Source organism: Podarcis pityusensis, assembly GCF_964106645.2.
Source record: "Podarcis pityusensis genome assembly, chromosome: 8".
In the NCBI taxonomy this organism is placed as follows: Eukaryota; Metazoa; Chordata; class Lepidosauria; order Squamata; family Lacertidae; genus Podarcis; species Podarcis pityusensis.
Genome location: NC_138033.1, coordinates 12,269,948 through 12,293,519, shown reverse-complemented (window position 1 = coordinate 12,293,519; position 23,572 = coordinate 12,269,948). Strand labels below are relative to the sequence as shown.

General features: G+C 43.7%; 2 protein-coding genes across 2 annotated transcripts in view; both read left to right on the top strand.

Annotated features, from left to right (window-relative positions):
- Positions 1-623: 623 nt before the first annotated feature.
- LOC308483125 (phospholipase A2 inhibitor NAI-like) overlaps positions 624-23,572 on the top strand; it is a gene marked incomplete at its 3' end in the record, with an annotated part of 99,619 nt that continues 76,670 nt past the window's right edge. The window contains exons 1-3 of the mRNA XM_081016711.1: positions 624-704; positions 1,739-1,861; positions 5,310-5,462. Of these exons, the coding sequence (XP_080872837.1) occupies positions 653-704; positions 1,739-1,861; positions 5,310-5,462 (328 nt within the window). The 5' untranslated portion in view covers positions 624-652. The remainder of the gene's footprint in view (positions 705-1,738; positions 1,862-5,309; positions 5,463-23,572) is intronic.
- The window catches only part of LOC308484393 (phospholipase A2 inhibitor NAI-like), a 43,683-nt gene continuing 31,455 nt past the window's right edge, over positions 11,345-23,572 (top strand). The window contains exons 1-2 of the mRNA XM_081019317.1: positions 11,345-11,418; positions 22,297-22,357. Coding sequence (XP_080875443.1) covers positions 11,356-11,418; positions 22,297-22,357 — 124 coding nt within the window. The 5' untranslated portion in view covers positions 11,345-11,355. The remainder of the gene's footprint in view (positions 11,419-22,296; positions 22,358-23,572) is intronic.

The window sequence follows — 23,572 nt, the reverse complement described above, 5'->3', positions numbered from 1 at the left end:
TCTCATGAGGTGGCCAAAGTATCGGAGCCTCAGCTTCAGGATCTGTCCTTCCAGTGAGCACTCAGGGCTGATTTCTTCAGAATGGATAGGTTTGATCTTTTTGCAGTCCATGGGACTCTCTTAACTCTAATCAACTTATTTTAAAGAGCAAGTGGACCAATTCTGTACCCCAAACAAGTGCATTTAATGGGAGGGAGGGGATCCGGGTCACTGTGCATTTTATTACTGTACCACAAAGGAAACTGTGGACAGACATTTGTCCCCCTTTCAAAAAAGTTCATACTGTCAGGGAAACTGCCTTGGCTTCCAGAAGCCTAATCCAATTTCAGTGCTGTAACCTGATGGGACCCATTTCCCCACATCCAGGGTTGAGAAATTGAGGCTGGCACAGATTAGGAGGGACGTGTCCTTGGAGTTATTGGAAGGGGGAAGAGCTTTAATTGGTTTTCAACACTGTGCTTTACATTATGGTATAGCATAATTAGAATTCTAGCAATTTATGACACTGTCCTGAATCCATTGTTCCTGGGTGCTGGCAAAGTACTCCTTGCAATCCTCTATAAATTCCTCCAACTAAGCCTCTTCATGCATCAGTTCCTTGCTTGGCCCAGTGCTGTTCTCGAACTCCTTCCTGCCTTTTCAGCTCTCTAGAATGATGAAGACACTCCTGATCTCCTGCCTCCTCTTGACCCTTCTGAATCCAGGTGAGCAGAACCACAGCTGCTGTGCTGTTCATCATGTTTCCGGGAAGGAACGAGGTGGGGGGGCAGCAATTAAAGCAGGATGAGGAAGGAACCAGGACTTGTGGTTCCTTTGAAAGGGAGAGGAATAAAGCACAAGGCCAGATTACAAAGGATCCTCAATGCTATATTGTTTTGTTCCCAATATTCAATTTTTATTGAACCAAATGCGTACAGAGGTGTGGTATTCCCAAGTACATTGGGGGAGCAAGAAAGGCAGTAGTTCACTCTTCGATGAACCAGAATACTGGCTCATATTTAAAGTAAAGAGTAGGTTTCTTGCATTTGTAGAAATTTATGAGAGGAGACAATGTATAGGCACTATTCTTCTCATATTTTGGAGCGGAATCACCCTGCCCCCCCCCCATGCAAACTTTAAGTTTCCTGGTGTTAAATGCCACCCCAATCTCTGAGTGGAGTCAGGTCACAGGGGTACCAGATGTGCTTACCAGAGTCTGTCATGTTTGCTGGTGCTGATGGGAGTTGTAGTACAACAACTTAAGGAGGGTTAAAGGTTTCCCCACACCTTCTCTACTGGTCCTCTCCCTCAGACTGCAGGAGCCATCTTGGACAATCATTCTCTGGTCTGTGCAAGGCCCACCCCCATTCAGAGTTTAAGAACTACAGAGGGAATATATATAGAAAGCATTATGTAGCTGAACAATGGTCTATCTAGTCTAGCCTTTTGTTCTTGCCATGGGTCCTATGGGAAGCCCCTAAGAAAGATCTGAGTGCAACAGCTCACTTTCTGTGGTTTCCAGTAACTAGTATTCAGACAAATAGTGCCTACAATATTGCAGGGGGGGAAATATCAATTGAGGATGGTAACCATGTATGTATCTAGTCTGCTTTTGAAGCTATCCAAGTCAGTACCTTTGCTGCCTCTAGTAAGATGAAGTTTGTAGCAAAAAGTGTTGTGTTCATGTACCTTGACGCAGACCTATTCCTCCTACACAGTCACTAATGTTTTCTAAACCCATTTTTCCCCCTGTCTGCAGTGGCATCTCTGATATGTGAGTCTTGTTTCGGTCAAGGAAAAGATTGCAGAAATGCCACCACTGTGGAGTGTGACGATTCCAGTGACCAGTCCTGCTTGTCTGCCAGTGGAGTAGGCAAACTGTGTAAGTGAGAAGAACTTTCAACCCCTTTGATTACCAAAACGTAAACCCCCTGACTCACTTTCTAAGGCCATATCTTAGCCACAAGCCACGAAACATGACTTTTCATAAAGAAGTGTTAAATGTTCTGCATTTCCTGTAGGAGCAGGGAAGAAATTAAAGTCAGTTCATATTTAAAGGTGCGTTTGCTCAATTGGCAGAGCAAAACAAAGCCATCCTTCAGAATCTGCCCTTCTCCCACTTTTGCAATTCAGTTGTCCAGCCATGTAATCAATAGACAAATGCACATACTAGGGTAAAGTGTGCATACAATAACCTACAACAGCTTTTGTAGTTGGAGTCTGTCAGGTTCCCATCTCCCAGGCCAAGTGAAAAATGACCTGCAAGGGAGAGAGCTAGTCTGCCAGGATTCACAGCCAATATAGTCAACAAACATCCTGCCCCCCCCCCAAAGGGGGAAACCATGACTACTTAAATCAGTATGACCCTGCAGATAGGGCCTAAGGGTAAAAATTACATTCACACTAAATGTTGATGGTGGGGATGAGGAGTTGGAAACTGATATGAAAATGTGGAGAAATGAATTTAAATTAAGAAACCAAGAGAAACTGACACTGACATATTGCCCCTTCCTAATTGCCTGTGGTACATGCTCCCTTTATGAGCTCCAGCATCGACTCTCATTGCTCCAGTTACAGGGTGGATTTGGTTTCAATCACGATTTAAATCACAAGTCAGTAAGCTTGATTTAATTTTATTTTTTATTTTTTTACAGAAAGACACATTCTTGCTGGTATAATCTTAATATTTATAAGATGAAGGTTTTGTTTTTGGAATAATAAATTTTCAGAGTGGTTTTTACAGTTATATCAAAAATTACTGATTTGGTTATACTATTAGAAATACATTGACAGATAATTATGAAATTTTTGTGAGGTTTAATAAATTAACTTTATATTTGGACAACTTTTCTGCTGTACAGTACTTTATTGGAAGGAAAAAATAATCATTTCATTAATAACAACTTAAACAATTTATTTAACTAAAACAATAACATTATAGCATATGTATCCATGTTTCTTAACTGATGTGGTTAAATGATTTTTTAAAAAATACCTTGCAGGGAGTTATAAAGGTAAAGGTAAAGGTACCCCTGCCCGTATGGGCCAGTCGTGTCCGACTCTAGGGTTGCGTGCTCATCTCGCTCTAGAGGCTGTGAGCCAGCGCCGTCTGCAGACACTTCCAGGTCACTTGGCCAGTGTGACGAAGTTGCAGCTGGCGAGCCAGCACCAGCGCAGCACATGGAAATGCCGTTTACCTTCCTGCTATAAAGCGGTACCTATTTATCTACTTGCACTTAAGAGTGCTTTCAAACTGCTAGGTGGGCAGGAGCTAGGACCGAACGACGGGAGCTCACCCTGCCGCGGGGATTTGAACCGCCAACCATACGATCAGCAAGACCTAGGCACTGAGGTTTTACCCACAGTGCCACCCGCGTCCCTGGAGGGAGTTATAGCACACAAGAAAAACTTAAAACAAATCCTTATTTCCTGATGAGGATAGCCTTTGGACTATAATGTAACTTAAATAGGTTCTCCAAATAGCCAAAGGTTCTCCAGTCCTGACTCACATTCAACAAATAGATAAAACTGGAGAAATCTCTTTCTGCTCGAAGCAGGGCCTGCTCAAGACAATTGGATACCTGAGGCAAACCATAAAATGTTCCCCACCCCGCAGACATGGAAGAAAGGGTGACTGAAGATTCGGCCTGGGCAATTTATTGATATATCACCCCAGGACCGGTATGAGGGGCAGACCGTGATGACAGCTTCACTCAGCAGTAAATCGGTGGGGGAAACCATGCCGATCCTGATTCCCTCTGCCTCCAGCACCCAGCACACTGAGGAAAAAGAAAACAAGCTGCAGCCTGGAGCTGGAGGCAGAGGGACTCAGGAGGGGTGGCAGTTTCATGAAAGATATATCGCTGAGTGAAATCACCATCATGGTCTGTCTCTCATACCGGAAGTGGGAGAAAGAAGCTGCATGACGAGGCTTATAAAGGTTATTCTTCCCTCCCTCCCTCCCTCCCTCCTTAAACTGCTTGGGTTAAGAGCACACCGCTGCCCTCGCCTCAGCCAAGCAATTTTGCAGAAACCCCAAATGAGCCAGTAGTGGGGCAGGGGCTCAGTTAAAGTGCTCCTCCTCCCCAGCTACAAGAGCCTGGGTGGAGTACAGGCTCCGGCGAGAGACAGCCTTGGCTGCCACCTGCCTGCTTTTTCAGCACAGGAGGAAAGACGGAAGCCACTCTGCCAGTCGAAGGCAGCCAGGCAGTGCAGGCAGCCCTGCAAGGCACAGGTAGGGTGGCTTTGCAGCCTGCGCTTTGCGAATGACCACCCCACAAGGAAAGAGGCAGTGTGCCTGCATGGGCACCAGCGAGGCGGAGGGAGCCTCAGAAAGGAGCTCTGAGGTGGTATTTGATGCAGGTGGCGCTGTGGGTTAAACCACAGAGCCTAGGACTTGCCAATCAGAATGTCAGTGGTTCGAATCCCCGCGACGGGGTGAGCTCCCGTTGCTCGGTCCCTTCTCCAGCCAACCTGGCAGTTCGAAAGCATGTCAAAGTGCAAGTAGATAAATAGGTACCGCTCTGGCATTAAGGTAAATGGCGTTTCCGTGTGCTACTCTAGTTCGCCAGAAGTGGCTTAGTCATGCTGGCACATGACCCGGAAGCTGTACGCCGGCACCCGCGGCCAATAAAGCGAGATGAGCGTCGCAACCCCAGAGTCGGTCACAACTGGACCTAATGGTCAGGTTCCCTTTACCTTATAAACTTGTGATGGGGGAAATCTGAAACCAGCGAGACGAATTGTTTGAAAAGGACTGGAGTAGATTTGTACAATATATGAATAGATATTGCAAACATTTTAAAACATTTGCAGGATTGATTTAAAATATTTTGTTTGGTTATGATTTGATACCTGTTTACAAATATTAGAAGTAAGTCTTTTAAGTATGGAGATAAAGTAAATAGGGTGATTTAGAAATGCGAAATGGAAGTCAGGGAGGGGGATGGGAGGAAGTGAATGCTCAATTTGAGCAAACATATATGTGATGAAGAAATTTTATTTGGCTGTTATAAAGGGAAAAAGAAATTTTAATAAACATTATATTAAAAAAGAAAAAGGAAGGAGCTCCAAGGTCCCTGCCACGAAAAACAGGGACATGGGGTGGCTCAAATGGGGGAGAGGAACTGACGAGGAGGTGGCAGATCTTGCCTCCAAGGATCACACCACAGCTTCAAAGGCAGCAGCATCAGGCAATGCTTTTCTTGGTGGTCAGATCCCCCGCCCCTCTGGATCCCGCCACATAAGGTGACCATCAATTCTTGCCTCATGGGTGGGCCAGCCCTATCTCCAGGTCTAGTAATTTCCTATTCCAATTCTTTCTTTTATAGCACTTTTGGGGTCAAGAGTGGTCCTCAAGTCCTGCATCGATACAGAGTTGTGTGATGCAGACTATGCCAGTATCTCCATAACCTCATCACTGTACACCCAGATCAAGGTCTCCTGCTGCAAGACAGATATGTGCAACAGCGGACCTCCTGAAAGTAAGTATCATCATCAGGAAAGCTGGTCTCACAAAACTCAAGTAATGAGAGAGGTCAAAGAACGACAAACAAGTTTTTGGCAGTATCCTGATGTCAGGGACTGGCTAGACAATGAGGAGTGGTGGCAGCCAGTCGCTCCAGGAGGTGCCTGAGGGTGACACTAGGAAAGAAGATTTCAAACCTGATTCAGACTGGTGAGACAGGGAGGAGCCACTGACAGAGGGAACAAGCAGGGAAGCATTGGAGCCATAGTATGGGGGTGGTGGGAACTAATAGAACAAAACCCAAAATCCCAATAAGAAGATTACCTGAACAACATACAGCATCTATTAGCAAAAATTACAAGGGAGCATCACAGTTTTACCTTAGTGCTAGAAACACCCCTCCCATAATGTTACTCACAGTTCCTCTCCTGCAGCAGCTTCTGGTATTTACATCCTATGCTTTCCTCCAAAACGCTTGAGCTCCTGCTCACCTTTTTAGCCTCAAAATATCCAGTGAAATAGGTTACGCTGAGAGATGGTTCCTGGCCCCAGGCCACTCAGCAAGTGTCAGGGCTACAGTGGAATTTGAACCCTGGTCTCCTAGATTCTAGTCCAACCCTCTAACCACTACACTTCACTGGTTCATTGGTTTCCCGGAGTTCTAGCCCCCAAACCTAGAGTGACCCATTTTCTTTGATGCATTTGCATTTGTAGAGATTTTTTTAGTTGGACAGGCCTCTGTCCATCTTGTATGGGAAGGAACGGATTTCTTTTAGGAATGCTAGGAAAGATATAGTCGATGCAATGGGCTCCAGTGCCACCTAATTTCTAAGCTATAGAGGAACACTATCTACACAAAGGGGAGAACCAGGTGGTACAAAGAATAAAAAGTTTAAAAAATTACATTTGTTGCTCCACTCACTTTCACAACAGGCCCTGCCACTGGCATGTGGCCCTGAGAAGCTTGCCTAGAAGGAAATGTGGCCCTCAATGAAAACTGTTAATATGAAGGTTCAGTCTGTAAGCCCCGGCTAGGCACCTGGCATACAAAAGCTGCTGGCGCAGGCCTGTATCGCCATCCTTTTCAGACTACAGACAGAAGCTGGGGTTGGGATTTGAACCAAGAACCCCAAAGCTGGAAGCTGTGCTGAGCTGGAGCCTGGCTTAGTGAGCTACCATGAATTGCATACTGAGACCCTCAGGTGCAGAGGAAGATAGGAGTAACAGCACACCAGTCCTGCTCTTTGCTTGGTATCCAATAGTTTGTTCACAGGCTACAACAATGAATGTTTTTAGCTTGATCCAGTGTACCTCGATCTTATCAGGGAATTCTGAAAGCAGATGGTCCTTAAGAGTCGTTTGGAAGCAATCCCACTTAATGGGATCTTGAAGGGCTTGAGTGTTCATTTTGCGCCTTGGTTTCCTTCCTTGAAGCCGGCTTTGAGGTATAATTTGATAGCCATCGTGGAGTGTATTAGTCGGTGATCTGTCCAGCAGTTGTCGGTACTCGTCATAGCTCCGGTAAGGAGCACATCATGGCGATCTTTAGCACAGACGATGACGTAGTCTAAGAGGTGCCAGTGGTTTGATCAAGGATGCCACCATGAAGTTTAAAATTAATTTTTCTGTCAAAAGAGTGTGTTGGTAATAACAAGGTTGTGCGCTGCACATATTGTCAAAAGTTAAAATCACCCAGGTGGATGAGTTTATTTTCCTTAGGCGTTTCTGATAGGACTGTATCCAGCTGAGAGTAAAATTTTTCTTTAATGCCTTCATTGGCATCCAGTGTTGGTGCATAAGCACTTATAATAGCAGACTGTTGGGTTTTGGTGAGCTTTATTTGGGGGGTTGAGAGTCACTCATTATTATCATCAGAGACTTCTGACAGGAGCTTCACAAGATCATTTTTGATAGCGTGCAAACCCACTCACCACAACAAGGTGATGATCCAGTGAGTGAGAAGGCAGTAAGATACCTCTGGATTGGCCAGGCCTTCTACAAACATCCGCAACATGGGCTCCTGTCTTCGCCAACAGAACAGTGCTTTCTAAGAGGATATCTGCACTATTACCAACATAGAATAGTAAAAGACAAACTGCAGATAGAACAAAACCAAAAACCAAAAATGTATCAATAACAAGATTACTAGAACAGCATGCAGCATTCATGAGCAAATATTACAAGGAAGCTTCACAGTTCTACCTTAGTCCTAGAAACATTCCTCACATGATGTTACTCACAGTCCCTCTCCTGCAGCAGCTTCTGATATTTACAACCCTATTCCTTCCTCCAAAGAGCCCTCATGCTCTCCATTTTAGCCTCAAACACCCATGTGAAATAAGTCAGGCTAAGGGGCAGTATCTGGCCCCAGGTCACCCAGCAAGTGTTGTGGCTCAAGTACAGATTTGACCTCTGGTCTCCTCCCACCCTTGTTCCTGATTTAGATGTTCACATTCCCTTGTTTCTGATGTAGATCTTCACTCACCCCTCCTTCCTTGGTGGGAGGAGGCACCATTTTGTGGTTCACCTTAGCATTCCCAACACCCTAGTGTAAGCTTTTCTTGTAAACGCTATAACAATACTAGGACAAAGAATTCTGGGAGTGGTAGTTTCTTAAGTGTGCTGAGGCTTAATTGGAAAACCCCTATTCCCTCACAGAGCTATAGATTAGCAAACAAACCCCACACAATAGCTCTTATTAGCTGGTATTTTTTCTTAGGTGAAAGCATGATTTCACCAAAACTAAGCACATGTTTTCCCAGAAGTGTTTTTGAAGGATAAAACTACTAAGAGCTTTCTTTCTCTTTCCCGATCTAAGGAAGAGGGGCATTTCGTAGAATTTTATCATCGTTTGTGTGCATCTCTGGCTACCATCTTGTCTCTCAGAATGCCCCCCCCCCCCCAGTGAAGAAGAAGAAGAGTTTGGATTTGATATCCCGCCTTTCACACTGAGTGGTGCTCAGTGCTAAGCCCAATTGCTTAAAGTGGTATCCCTGTGCTTGAAATGTATGCTGTGAATGTGGCCCCTGTCAGAAATCTCTTGCACCATGCATTAATGTAGCCCTGGATGAATGGAGCATGGCTGAAGCACTCCACTTGAAGGTGCTAGAAGGTGGTACACATCCATCTTGGAAGGGGAAGCACAATTCCCACCCCTCACGTACAGCAAGTTGTGGTTTGCATCTGCAAAAGAAATACATTGACTAATTGCAATGTTGGTGTGGTGTGGTGATTGTTTTCCAGTGCCTGAGACTGAGACAAGGGAGCCCAATGGGCTGCAGTGCCCGAGTTGCATCTCCATCTTTTCAGACAAGTGTGAGGGCACGAAGAACATCAGCTGCAGTAATGAGGAGGACCAATGCTTCCACATTGGGGCTCGCATGAACTTCAGTGAGTCTTGCATGATGGAGTGCAGCTAGTGCCCCATCCATACTACACATTTAAAGCATAGATTTTGTTAAATAAAAATACATCTTTAAATTTGCACTTTAAATTGGGGGGTGGGGGGGTAGGATTGAGACCCACAGGCCCAGGGGCCAAAGGCATTCCTCTAGGACTCTCTCTCTCTGGCCTTTGGGATCCACCTTAGCCACACCTCCTCTCCCTAGGCCACACCCCTCACAAGCCCCACTTCATAGCCTACCTGTATGCTTTGGCCTGGCTGGATTGTTGCCCCTGAATCTTGGTTACCTGGAGGGAGTACACAAAGGGGAGTTTGACTGTATCTAGAAAATAGCCTGCCATGTAAAGGTTAATTTTACATATGTTTCCATAGGCATGTGGACCTCCCAAAAGGTCACCCAGACTGGGAAAAGGCTCTTAGTCTGAGAAAAGTTGCCCACCCTTCTGTTTGAGGGAGTGGGTTTTGGATTCCAAAAATATATGTGTGTGTTTTTCCCAACAGGGGGAAGCAGGATCCCGGGCGCTATCCGAGGCTGTGGAACAGCTAGTTCGTGTGACTACACTCAGGGGTTGATGGAGACTGATGCAGAATCGTTAGGAATTGAGATCACTCAATTTGAGTGCACTGAAGCAACGGACGAGGATGCCACAGAAGACACCACCGTTTCGCCTAGGGGTTGAAGGGGTGGTGTCAGCCTGAGCACTCCAAGGCTTTCTTTCTAGAAGTCTAGAAGCTCCTCCTCAAAGACAGGCTGTATTTGACTTTCATGCACAAATGAAGTCATTGAATCATGCCCAAAATAAATATATATGGCAAATCATGTGTGTTGTATCATTTTACCAAAAGGAACATTTGTTGGGGAAAATAATAGTGCTTGGAGATGTGAGATAGATTTGGCAGCGGGCAGGGTTGAAATCCCTGGCCAGACTTTCAGGTCCAATTTGAATCAATAATTAGTCGACTTTGGGTGGTGCATCCAATTTCTCCACTTAAGGTAACATGGGGAGAAAAAAGAAATGGAAGGAAGATAAAGTCCCTACCTGAGAAGAATGGCAGACTTTGGGCTGCCTTACTGTCAAGAGTGGTCTATCCCATTTTGCCACTAGAGGTTCTTTAAGAATTCTTTAAGACTCAGTCATAGAATCATAGAATCATAGAATCATAGAATCATAGAATCATAGAATCATAGAGTTGGAAGAGACCACAAGGGCCATCGAGTCCAACCCCCTGCCAAGCAGGAAACAGTCAATGAGTACAGCATATTTTCTTCTGCAAAACCATGTAAATATTCTAAGGTATTTAATTTAAAGTTTGTTGTGGCCTGTCCCTCTTGTACAAATTCAGATACTTCTTAAAGGGTCGTTTTGAAATTCCTGGGGGAGATTAATCAATCACAGTCCTATACTGGGACACATTTCAGTCATGTAACAGCTCAGACTGAATGTTGAGGCAGACAATTTGGTCTCACTGTTAAAGAGAGCCAGCAAGCTTTGCCTCCATTTTTTAGGGGGACTCGGGGGTTTCTTCTGGTTCCGCGAAAGTTTGAGTTAACTCTTTCTTAGTAAAAACACAATTTTCACAGAGTGTCAGGACTCATGAGCACAACAGCTCATTTCCCGTGGGTTTTACTCCATGAAATCAGTTGCCAAGACGAAAGATTAACAAAAACCTCGCATCTGCCTAAGTCTCCTCTCCAGGGCTTTTTCCATCACTAAGATTGTGTACAGCAGATCTCTCCTCTGCCCTTTTCATGCCCCTCCTGGGTTGTTGTTTTTTGGGGGGGAGGGGGGAGAAGGGGAGTAGCCTGTTGCAGGAGGAGGAGGGTGCCCACCACACACAAGCACAACATGATGGTATGACATCACGTCATGCCATCACCTGCTGCCCTTCAAGTAGAGAAGCGTATTGATGCTTGGAAAAGTTGTATTTATTAGATATTATCCTCCCTTCCTCATGTTTGTAAGTTCAGCAGAGTGTATCCCCTTGCTGCTTAAAAGTCTTTCCTTTTTTCTCCCCCTTAAAACAATAATCACACAGATTCTTGCTTGAAAAAGGTAAAGATAACATATACTCATTCAGAATACTTGTTGAAGAGTAACAGATACAGCAGCTTTGTCCAGAGGGGCTTAAAAGGGTGATCCAGTTACAAAGACATACTTTGGTCAAGCTTATGATGGAGTCTGAGCTTTGGAGCTCATACAAGCACATGGTTCTACATTGCTGGAAGAATGATGATGAGAGAGCAAAAAGGAAGAGGAAGTGCCCACACCCTCAACAAACGGGGCACAGTGGGAGTGCCTTTCAGATTTCCTTCTAGGAACCATACAGGAAAATACTCAGAGGGCTTCAGCTCCTGTCATTTGCCTATCTAGCAAACATGCAGTGTTGGTTTCGCTGCATGGTAAATATCCCACACTTCACAGGCGGGTGGCAGTCCCCTCACAGAGCAGAGCACATCATCCACAGGAGAGGCAAGGAGAGTCCGCCTTCTCATTCACCTCTCACCATGCCCAATCACGCTATCTTTCACCAGGACTTCAGCGCCAACTCTCTGTTTCCATGGGGACAAGTAAGCAGAGGCATGATGACAGAAGAGGAAGCAGAGGGAGAAAGAGGCCTCGTGGCATTCTATGTAGTCTTACAAAAATATAAATGCTAGTCTTCACACAATATAGGCAAACATTTTCTGATGTCCCCCTTGTGATCCCAAACAGAAGAACGGCTCTTTACTTGAGCCGTGAGTCTTATGCCTCCTTATCTCGGCAACTCATAAATCTTGAGGCCTGCTTGGCTCGTCTCCCAGGCTAATTAGCCTGCCGGACTTCAAAGACTCTGCCGCGGCAGCAGAAAAGCCTTGCTTTCGCTTTTCCCCACATACCTCACAGTCTTTGCGGTCTTACTCTCCTGTAAGTGCCGTGAATCTGGGCCCATAACCTGTTGTTGGGATACTGCCAGGGAGACAAAGGCCATCATGCCTCCACGTCGATTCTGGATGATCCATCAATCTCCCGTAGAACAGTATCAGTCAATTAGCGACACAAGCCTCAGAAACAGCTGTCCACATTCCAAGGACTGGTGCACGCCCTTTGCAGAGTTCGCACAACGAAAGATGCACTCAGGAGAGCATATTTACAACTTTATTCAGTGTTGGTCAGAACAAAGATAAACATGACTGCCTGCCTGCGTGTCCAGGCACAGAGAGAAAAACAACAGCTATATACAAAAACAGAAACTTCCTGTGAGCCAGAAGTGCGCAGGCTGAGACACAACAACCTGCTCCCTTTTTAAGGTGGAACGGAAATATCCTAACAGTACTACCTTCCCCCCCTCCCCATCTCCTAGGCCCTGTGGAGGTGCACGCAGTGGCTGCATTTGGCCCCCAGGTCAGCGATTCCCCACTCCTGGTATAGATCACTCAAGGCCTCCAGAGTTTCCCAATTTTCTCTCTCCTTTGGCTTCCCTTACTCAGCCAAATGAACAGCTTGGTGATTTTAGAAAGAAATTGTGAAACCATGTTTCTTGAGCAGAAGTGCTCCACAGTGCCGCACACATCTGCATAAAGGGCACCTCAGGTTACGAAGATTTTGGGATATGGCCAGGCCTCCGCAAAAGATCCCATTCGTAACCACTGTACGTTCTTCCATCTTTCTCAAATCCTCCGGCATTCACTGCCATTGGCTGCCCACAAATTCTAGTGTTATGAGAAAGGAATAAAAGCTTTTCTCTGTCCTGGTGCACTAATGGCTTCCTGTGAATTGAAGGCTGACTAAACCTCAGCGGTGTAGGCACTTTGGGCTCACATTGCTCAGGAATCAGTGGAAATAAACATAGGCACCTTGAATGTGACCTGGCAGCAAATTGGCAACCAGTGCCACTGTCTCAGCAACAGAGTGACATGTGGCCAGTAGCCTGCTGCTATGAGAACTCTGACTGTTGCATTCTGCATAGCTGCAGCTTCTGGACCTGATACAAAGACAGCCCCACTGCATACTGCCAATATCAAGTCTTTAGGTTACCAGTGCATAAACCACCGTGTCCAGGCAGCCAAGCAATTGACCTATCTCCAAGACCCAGAAATCACTTAGTCATAAGCCTCCATTTTTTCATGGTTCAAGCTCAGTTTGTAGGCTGTTATGCACCATGGCATCCAGGCACCAATCCAGAGTTTGTGTTATGGAGTTTCTAGAGTTAGGTATCTTCAACATATGGAAGACACTTCACTCCAGAACTCCAAATGACTGTTCCCAACACCTTCATATTGATGTTCAATACCCACTGCATACCCTCCAGCATTCCTCAGATGAAAATAGGGACATTTCTCACTCCCCACAACTGACACTCCCACCATTTTTGTCCCCCCATACCCACATACAGCATCTTCTGTCAGAAGAATGGCAAGTTCCACAACCACATCACGCACAGGACACAGCACGTACAGCCTCCACTGATCAGAGAAAACCTCATAATCCCAATTTTATTTTATTTCATGCTTTGGTACATTTACAAAAAGAAAAGCATGCACCAATAAATAAATTTTAGAAGGTGGCAACATTAGACAAAAACATATATATAGTGGTGCCCCGCAAGACGAATGCCTCGCAAGACGGAAAACCCGCTAGACGAAAGGGTTTTCCGTTTTTGAGCTGCTTCGCAAGACGATTTTTCCTATGGGCTTGCTTTGCAAGACAAAAACGTCTTGCAAGTGTTCCGATTTTTTTCCGCTTCCCCCCCTCTTTTTCTAAGCCGCTAATAGCCTTTTAGCCGCTAATCCGCTAATCCTTTAATAGCCACTAAGCCTTTAATAGCCGCTAAACGGCTAATATCGCTAATCCGCTAAGCCGCTAATAGGGTTGCTTCGCAAGACGAAAAAACCGCTAGACGAAGAGACTCGAGGAACGGATTAATTTCGTCTTGCGAGACACCACTGTGTGTGTATATACACACACACACACACACACACACACACACACAGTGGTACCTCGGGTTACATATGCTTCAGGTTACATACGCTTCAGGTTACAGACACTGCTAACCCAGAAATATTACCTCGGTTTAAGAACTTTGCTTCAGGATGAGAACAGAAACCGCGCAGCAGCAGCGGCGCAGCAGCAGAATGCTCCATTAGCTAAAGTGATGCTTCAGCACCTCCACAATGACTTCCGGAGGCGGCGCGAAACCGTGATGGCGGTCCTCTTCGAGCTGTGAAGAGGGGCACCGCAGAAAAGGGTTGCTTCGCTACGGCACAGCGGCAACCCATCAAGATAAACCACGGGCAGAGTGAGCTCGTGGCCGTGGGACTCGGCGGGCACCTGGAGCGACCCCGAATTCGCGGAAGGAACCCCGTAAGGGGCTCCGGAGTGAAGGAGGGGGAGCGGTGCTGTGAGTTCATCGCTCTTTCTGCGGAGGCGAAGCCGCGCGGCTGTCACGGATGAGCGCCGACCTTTCTTCCTGGAAACATCAGGCTGAAACAACAAACCCGTGAGTAAGGACTCGAAATTCGGAGGAATAAATCTAAAAATTTGGCTGAAACCGGGAGACGAGAAAAAGGAAGTCCGTCTTCCGGCACTGCTTTCTAGATCAAAGCAAAGGACTGGAGAAGCGGAAAGCGCTTTGAATAGGGAAGCGTTAAAGTGGGACTTTCGTGCACTTTTGAATTTATTCTTAAAGAAGAAATACAGAACTATCAGTAAGTAATTTCTTTAAAAAAAAAAAATAAATTGGAGCGACCCCCTTGTTTAGGGGTTACTGAGATTATAATTCCAAATCGTCGGACTGCCGGGGGGGAAACTGTTTAACTGCGGAACTGTTACAAACTTCCAGATACTTTTGGATATTAAAGTGACACTTTTGAGCTTGAACAACTGGACTGGATACTGTTGCAGACACCTTGTTGGAACATTGTTAAAGTCTAAAAGTGCTCTGCAGGACTTTCTTATTTAGTGTTCTGGGACTATGGTGTTTTTAAAAATGGAACAACAGGGATTTTAAATGGCGGAAAAGTTGTCTTCTTCTTACTGAACTTTAGTGGCACTCCCCCTAGAGGATATTGGGAATACAAAGGCCTGGGAACAGTCTTAGATGTTTACCCTCTCTCACTGGATTGTTTTTAAATTGGACTTGCCTCTCCCATGGGACTACAATATTTGACCTTGAACATTGACTGATGAGTGGCATGGGAAAGACAAGAGCAGCCAAAGCTAAGGAAGCTAGGGAAAAGGAAAAAGAGAAAAAGCAGGCACAGCTTGTACAAACAACTTTGACTCAGGGACGCAGATCATCGGTTCCAGCTGTGTTGGTGGCACAAAAAGTAGAAGTTGAAAAGCCTAAAAAATCTGAAGAGGAAGATATGGCATCAGGAGGATCTGAGGCAGTTCTGAAACAAATCTTGGAACAATTGTCAACCTTAAATCAAAAGGTAGATAATCAATCAATAAAAATTGACCAAGCTACATCCTCGATCCAGAAATTGACGGATCAGGTTTCCCAGCATACACAAGCAATTGAAAAATTGCAAGGAGCAACAGAAGAGAATCGTAAATTAGCTGGGGAAGCCATCCAAATAGCAACGTCAGCCAAGAAAGAGGTCGAGGAAGTGAAAGCAGAAGTCAAGCCTCTGCATAAACAGATTGGGGACCAACAAACCTATCTCTCTTTGGTGGAATTGAAAAATCGCGAGACAAATCTTAGATTGAGGGCAATTCCAGAAATTGAACAAGAAGATTTGATTGGATTCTTGACAACAGAATTTTCAAAGTTCTGGGGTATAAAGGAAGAAAGTGATTTTAAAATAGTATCGGCTTTTCGACTGGGAAGATTGGTAAGAAAGGACAGATCCAGAGACTGCTTGATAACTTTGAGATCAAGGGAGGAGAAAGACAAGATATTAGGCCTACACTTTAAAAAACCATTGGAGTTTCAGGACAAAAAGGTGGAAATTTACAGAGATATCCCTAAACAGTTATTGGACTTGAGAGCCACCTATTCAGAATTGGCAAAGTTGCTGAGGCTTAACGCAATTCCATATAGGTGGGAGTTTCCACAAGGATTATCATTTACCTACAAACAGAAGAAGGTTAAAATAAGAACACCAGAGGATCTACAAAAGTTCCAGCACGACCACGGAGAAGATCTCCAAAAAGAAGCAGCAGTACATTGGCCTCTACCCCAATCTGGGCCTATAGCGCCCAGAAACGGATCAACGCCTACACCTTCGGGATCAGAGGACAAAGAAGATACACCACTCTAGGAGCAACAAAATAGTACAGGATGTCCTTGCAGCTACTTAGTTGGAATATAAATGGCGGAAATTCCCCGGAGAAAAGAAGGAAGATATTTCATATATTGAAGAAAGAACAATTGGACATTATTTGTTTACAAGAAACTCATGTAACCAGACTCCACAGAAAAGTTTTGGTAAATAAAAGATTAGGCCAAGAATTTATTTCATCAGATAAGGTTAAGAAAAGAGGTTTGGTGATATATGCTAAGGAGAGCCTGGCACCAAAATTTTTATTTAAGGATGAACAAGGAAGAATTTTGGCGATTGAAATTCAGACGCAAGGAGAAAAAATTTTGATATTAGGAATATACGCGCCAAACGACGGGAAATCAGAATTTTTCAAGAAGCTGCATGAGATTTTACTGGACTATATGGACTATGCTAACATCATAATGATGGGAGACATGAATGGAGTGGTGTCTACATATATGGATAAGTCTCAAAGCCAAAATTTAACATCAGATGGCAGACTGCCTAAAACCTTTTTTGAACTGACTGACAATTTGGATCTGATTGACATATGGAGGACAAAGAACCCCCTAGGTAAAGAAGGAACTTTCTTCTCTGAGGCCCACCTGTCTTGGACAAGGATCGACCAAATCTGGATGTCTAGAGGGTTGGCACCCAAGACCAGAAAGGTGGAAATCTGCCCAAAAACATGTTCCGACCACAATGCTCTGAAATTAGAACTTAGACTAACTCAATCCGGCTCCTTCAGATGGAGAATGAATGACACCTTACTAAGAGATCAAGAGATTGTGAAAAAGGCCCAAAAAACACTAAAGGACTATTTTGAGATAAACCTGAATACTACAGTAGAAAAAAGAATGATCTGGGACGCAAGCAAAGCTGTTATGAGAGGGTTTCTGATACAACAGAATACAATTAAGAAAAAGCTCTGGAATGGAAAAAAGGATAAAATATTGGAGAAAATACATCAAGGAGAGAAAAAATTGAGAACCAAACCAAAGTCAAAGGAGGTGCTGAGAGAAATCAAATTCCATCAAGCACAATATTCTAAACTGATAAATCAAGAGATTGAATGGAAAATTAAACAGATGAAGCAAAGATCGTTTGAATCAGCAAATAAATGTGGAAAGCTGCTAGCTTGGCAGCTGAAAAAAAGACAAAAGCTAAATACAGTTACAAATCTAGAGATTGAAGGAAGAACGGTGCAGAAACCAGAAGAAATCAGGAAGTGCTTCCACAGATATTTTAAAGAACTCTATGCACAGGGGCCTCAGAAAGAACTTGAGATAGACCAATTTTTAAAGATAAATGGACTATCAAAAATAACTCAAGATAAAAGATCAATCTTGAATTCTAAAATAACTTCACAGGAAATTGAAGGTGCCATCCAGAATATGCAACTAGGCAAATCTCCAGGCCCGGATGGACTTACCTCCAAATATTATAAGACTTTGAAGGACTATTTGACACAACCTTTGTTAGAGGTATGTAACCAGATTATGGATGGGAAGAGGGCACCAGAAACGTGGAAAGAAGCTTTCATCACATTGATACCTAAGATAGAATCTGAAAAGACTCAGCTTAAGAACTACCGTCCCATCTCACTCCTGAATGTGGATTATAAAATATTTGCAGACATTTTGGCAAATAGACTTAAAAAGATTTTAAACGAAGTAATTCATAAAGACCAAGCAGGCTTTCTCCCTGGTAGACACTTATATGAAAACACCAGAAACATCATTGACATTTTGGAGCTTTTACAAACCAATAGGAACACAAGGGCGGTGTTAATTTTTATTGATGCGGAGAAAGCATTTGACAACATATCTTGGATGTTTATGAAGAAAAACTTGGAAGGGATGGGAGTGGGACGGGGGTTTGAAAATGGAATAGAAGCAATTTATTCGGAGCAGAAAGCTAAATTAATAGTGAACAATGTGGTGACGGAGGAATTTAAAATCGAAAAAGGGACACGACAAGGGTGCCCTCTATCCCCTCTTTTATTTATTTCGGTCCTGGAGGTGCTACTGAACATGATAAGGGAGGACCGGTTGGTACAAGGGATAGAGGTCGGAGTGAAACAATATAAACTGAAAGCTTTTGCAGATGACTTAGTTCTGACATTACAGGAGCCAGAACCCAGTACTAAAAGGGTTTTAGAACTTATATCCGAGTTTGGTCGGGTTGCGGGATTTAAGTTGAACAAACAAAAAACTAAGGTTCTGACCAAGAACTTGACACCTACTGAAGCAGAGGGGTTTCAGAGGGAAACAGAATTAAATGTGGTTAAAAAAGTGAAATACCTAGGGATCTATTTGTCTTCCAGAAATTTGAATTTGTTTAAAGATAACTATGAGAAATGTTGGTTGGAAGTCAAAAAGGACTTAGAAATTTGGTCAAGATTGAAACTTTCCTTGTTGGGAAGAATCGCAGCCATAAAAATGAATGTTTTGCCGAAAATGTTGTTTTTGTTTCAAACCCTACAGATCGTGGACAGAGTGGAATGTTTTGGAAAATGGCAGAGGGATATATCCAGGTTTGTTTGGCAGGGCAAAAAGCCCCGAATAAAGTTTAAAATATTAACTGATTCGAAAGAAAGAGGGGGGTTTGCCCTGCCGGACTTGAGGTTGTACTATGAGGCGGCAGCCTTCTGCTGGTTGAAAGATTGGTTTTTGCTGGAAAACACCGATGTCCTAGATCTGGAAGGTTTTGACAATACCTTTGGTTGGCATGCATACCTATGGTATGACAAGGTTAAAGTTCATAAATTGTTCAAAAACCACATTGTCAGAAAAGCAATTTTTGCAGTCTGGATGAAATACAAAGACTTATTAGAGAGTAAAACCCCGAGGTGGTTATCACCGGTGGAGGCTAAGGCTCGAAAAAGACCCAATATGGAGGCCTATTGGCCGAAATATTGGGAATTAATTGAAAAAATTGGAGACAACTGGAAGCTGCAGAGCCAGGATAAACTGAAAAACAAGGTGCGAGATTGGTTACATTATGCTCAAATTCAAGAGGTTTTTAAATTGGATAAAAAAGTTGGTTTCCAGGTGGAAAAATCGAAATTAGAGACAGAATTGTTAGAACCAAAGACCAAGACTTTGTCGAGAATGTATAACTTGCTGCTTATGTGGAACACACAGGATGAGATAGTTAAATCTGCCATGATAAAATGGGCACAGGATGTTGGACACAACATCATGTTTGAAGACTGGGAAAGGTTATGGAACACCGGAATAAAATTCACGGCATGTAGTGCCCTGAAGGAAAACATTATGAAAATGATATACCGGTGGTACATGACCCCAGTCAAGTTAGCCAAGATATATCACCTGTCTGACAACAAATGCTGGAAATGTAAGGAGGCAGAGGGGACCTTTTTTCATCTCTGGTGGACCTGCCCAGAAGTGAAGGCCTTCTGGGAAATGATTTATAACGAATTGAAAAAGGTATTTAGGTATACCTTCCCCAAGAAACCAGAGGCCTTCCTGCTGGGCATGGTGGACCAGAGAGTGTCAAGGAAGGACAGAACTTTGTTTATGTATGCTAGCACAGCAGCAAGAATACTCATTGCAAAGAGCTGGAAGACACAAGATTTGCCCACGCTGGAGGAATGGCAGACGCAGTTGATGGATTACATGGAAATAGCTGAATTGACCGGCAGAATCCGAGATCTGGACGAAGAAGCAATTCAGGTGGACTGGAAAAAATTTAAAGACTATTTGCAAAAATATTATAAGCTGTATGAATCTTAAGATAGTGCACGATTAGGAAATGCTATGCTTTAGCAAATATGGTTAAGTAAATGGTAAAATAAGTGATAAAAGAGAAAATGAGACAATTTGAATCAAACATGTTATGTTTATTTTAATGGTTTTAAAATTGAGACATAATACACTGAATTTAGATACATAACAACTGAAAGTTACAATAAGGTATGAAATAAGGTAACAAATTGCTGACATTGTTAATTTAAAGAACGCAGAGCCAGAAGGTGTGGGGAAGTCCAAACAGGGATTTATTGAAAGTGGATTTATAACCTCTCTTTTTTTTTTTTTTTTTTTTTCCTTTTTTGTTAAAAAAAAAAAAAATTGTTTCTTGTATTTACTGTTTCTGTGTTGTGTGGAATCTATAAAATTATGGAAAGAAACGCAATAAAAAATTTATAAAAAAAAAAAAAATAAAGTGATGCTTCAGGTTAAGAACAGTTTCAGGTTAAGAACGGACCTCCGGAACTAATTAAGTATGTAACCAGAGGTACCACTATATGTGTGTGTGTGTGTGTGTGTATGTGTGTTTGTGTGTGTGTGTGTGTGTATATATATATATATATGGGGGGGGGGGAATCTAGACTCCTTGCACTCCCCCCCATGCCGTCCAGGGAGGCCTTGCCCTCTGCTTGCCCCTCAGATCCAATGATTATGTAGGGAAGGGCCTCAGTTGTAGTAGCCTCTCCTCCTTTACCTTTGCCATCTCTGATTATTATTATTATTATTATTATTATTATTATTATTTAATAATCATTTATTATTTATACCCCACCCATTTGGCTGGGTTTCCCCAGCCACTCTGGGCGGCTTCCAGCAGAATATTAAAACACAATTCTAAGGCTTTCACCATCCATTCTTCCTTTCAAGGTATTCTCACTTCTTAGCATAAAGACCCCTTGCCACTGTCGCTGCATATCTAAATACAGCTGCATATATACATAGAGTTTGTAATTTTGCTGACCAATATCCCCGGCCAGAAAGATTTTGGACTCTTGGAAAAGTCATTCCCCAAAAGACCTTGGCCTCCCTACAGGTCTACCACATGTGACAGAATGACCCCTTGCAATTCTTACATTTCCAACATTTATTTGGTACATTCTTATACATTCAAGCTAAGTTCTTTAGAGTTAAATAACATCAGTACATCATCTTATAATAATTCCCTCTTATAATATGAAGAAGATGGTGAAGGAAGAGGACATGAGCCCAAAGTCACTCTCCCCACCCTCTCCATTGTGATTACCAACATCTGGGAGTCCCATTCTTCTTAGAAGAAACAATGTGAAGAGCCTAAGCTTACAGTAGATTATATAGCAACATTATAAATTACACAAATATATACATAATACTAACATTGCACCGAGAAACCTCTCCACAGATATCTGTGATGCTGCCACACCCTCCCCCCGCATTCCCCAAACGCCAAAGTCCACATCATTCACACTGTCTTTGACTTTCATCACAAGTTAAGCAAAAGCAAATGACGTGGAGCTGAGCTTGTGTATATCCAGCCCCAGTAAAAGACAGTCCCTTAAATACGCAAGCTCCTCTGGACACAGACCTGCAATCCCCCCCCCCCCTGCTCTTAAATGTAACCAACTTATTTTAAAGAGCAAGTGGACCAATTCTTTAGCCCCAAAATAAGTGCATTTAATGGGACAGAAGAAATCTAGATTGTGAGTCACTGTGTATTTTATTACTGTACAACAAAGGAAACTGGATAGACACAGACACTTGTCTCCCCTTACCAAAAATAAATAAATTCGTGATTCTGACTATCAGAGAAATCTGGAAAATTGCCTGGACTTCTGGAAATCTAATCCAATTTCACTGCTGAGCTTTGAATTCTGGTGTAACCTGATGGGGCTTCACTTCCTGGGTGGTGAAATTGAGGGTGCCACAGGTTAAAGGGGGGACATGTCCTTGGAGCCCTGGGAAGGGGGAAGAGATTGATTTACCCCAAATGCAACTGCATTTAATGGGAGTGAGGGGATCCGGGTCACTGTGCATTTTATTACTGTAACAAAAAGGAAACTGTTGACAGACATTTGTCCCCCTTTCGAAAAAGTTCATGCTGTCAGGGAAACCGCCTTGGCTTCCAGAAACATAATCCAATTTCAGTGCTGTAACCTGATGGGACTCATTTCCCCACATCCAGGATGGTGAAACTTACGCTGGCACAGATTAGGAGGGACGTGTCCTTGGAGTTCTTGGAAGGGGGAAGAGATTTAATTGCTTTTCAACACTGTGCTTTATATTATGGTATAGCACAATTAGAATTCTGGCAATTTGTTGCACTGCCCTGAATCCATTGTTCCTGGGTGCTGGCAAAGTGTTCCTTGCAATCCTCTATAAATTCCTCCAACTAAGCCTCAGTTCCTTACTCAGCCCAGTGCTGTTCTCGAACTCCTTCTTGGCCCTTCAGCTCTCTAGAATGATGAAGACACTCCTGATCTCCTGCCTCCTCTTGACCCTTCTGAATCCAGGTGAGCAGAACCACAGCTGCTGGGCAGTTCATCGTGTTTCCAGGAAGGAATTAAGGGGGGGGGGGCATCAGCCATTAAAGCAGGAGAAGAAAGGAACAAGGACTTGTGCTTCCTTTGAAAGGGAGAGGAATAAAGCATATGGGCAAGCTACAAGGGATCTTCAATCAGGATAGTTTGTTCCCAATATTTGTTTTTATTTAACCAAATACATACTGAGAGGTGCAGCATAGCTGTCAACTTACAGATTTGAAAATAAGGGACCAGCAGCCTTGAAAATAAGGGACCAGCAGCCAAAATAAGGGACCTGCAGCCTCACCTGTTCCAGGCACTCCAGTCTTCCTGTCCTCCTGCAGTCTGGTCAAACTCATGCTGGTAGCTTCGAGAACACTGTCCAACCAACTTTGTAACCAGAGGTTCAACTGAATAGAATCTGAATCACATGCACCACAAGGCCTATGCAGCCTCAACTTAAGATGGCTCCCCAGCCTGGCTTTGCACTGCAAAGTTTGCAGCACCACGTGCAACAAAATGGCGTCCAGCATTCAAAAAAACCCCTCAGCTTGCATTAACTAGCCACACACAAGGCATGCAAGCTCCACCCCCCAGTCGTTCTTAGACTTCTTATTGGGTGAGCAACACAGCCAAGCAACACAGTTGGAACCTCCCTCCTCCCTGGCTGGCAGGGAGGGAGGGAGAGGAGCTGCTTCCTCTGAAATTTAAGGGACATCATTTAAGGGACATTGAAGGGACATCTATCAATAAGGGACAGCAGCGGGACATGGCACTGGAATAAGGGACTGTCCCTTCAAATAAGGGACACTTGACAGCTATGGTGCAGTATCCCCAAGTTCATTGGGGGAGCAATGGGGGCAGTTGCCCACTCTTGGATAAACCAGAATCCTAGGTTTCATCTACAACAAAGAGTATGTTTCTTGAACTTTTTTCCTGTTTGCTTCCCTCATCGTCCACTCAAATTCTGGCCTTTCCTCCTGAAACTTTGTTCTCAATAATATTTATTTTACCAAATGCATACAGAGGTATGGCATCTCCAAGTACATTGGGGGAGCAAAAGAGGCAGTAGTTCACTCTTCAATAAACCAGAATCGTAGCTTAAATTTAAAGCAGTGGTGTCCAAACTTTTTTCAAAGAGGGCCAGATTTGATGAAGAGAAAAGCTGTGGGGCCCGACCAAAGGGCCAACCAAAGTTGTTAACCT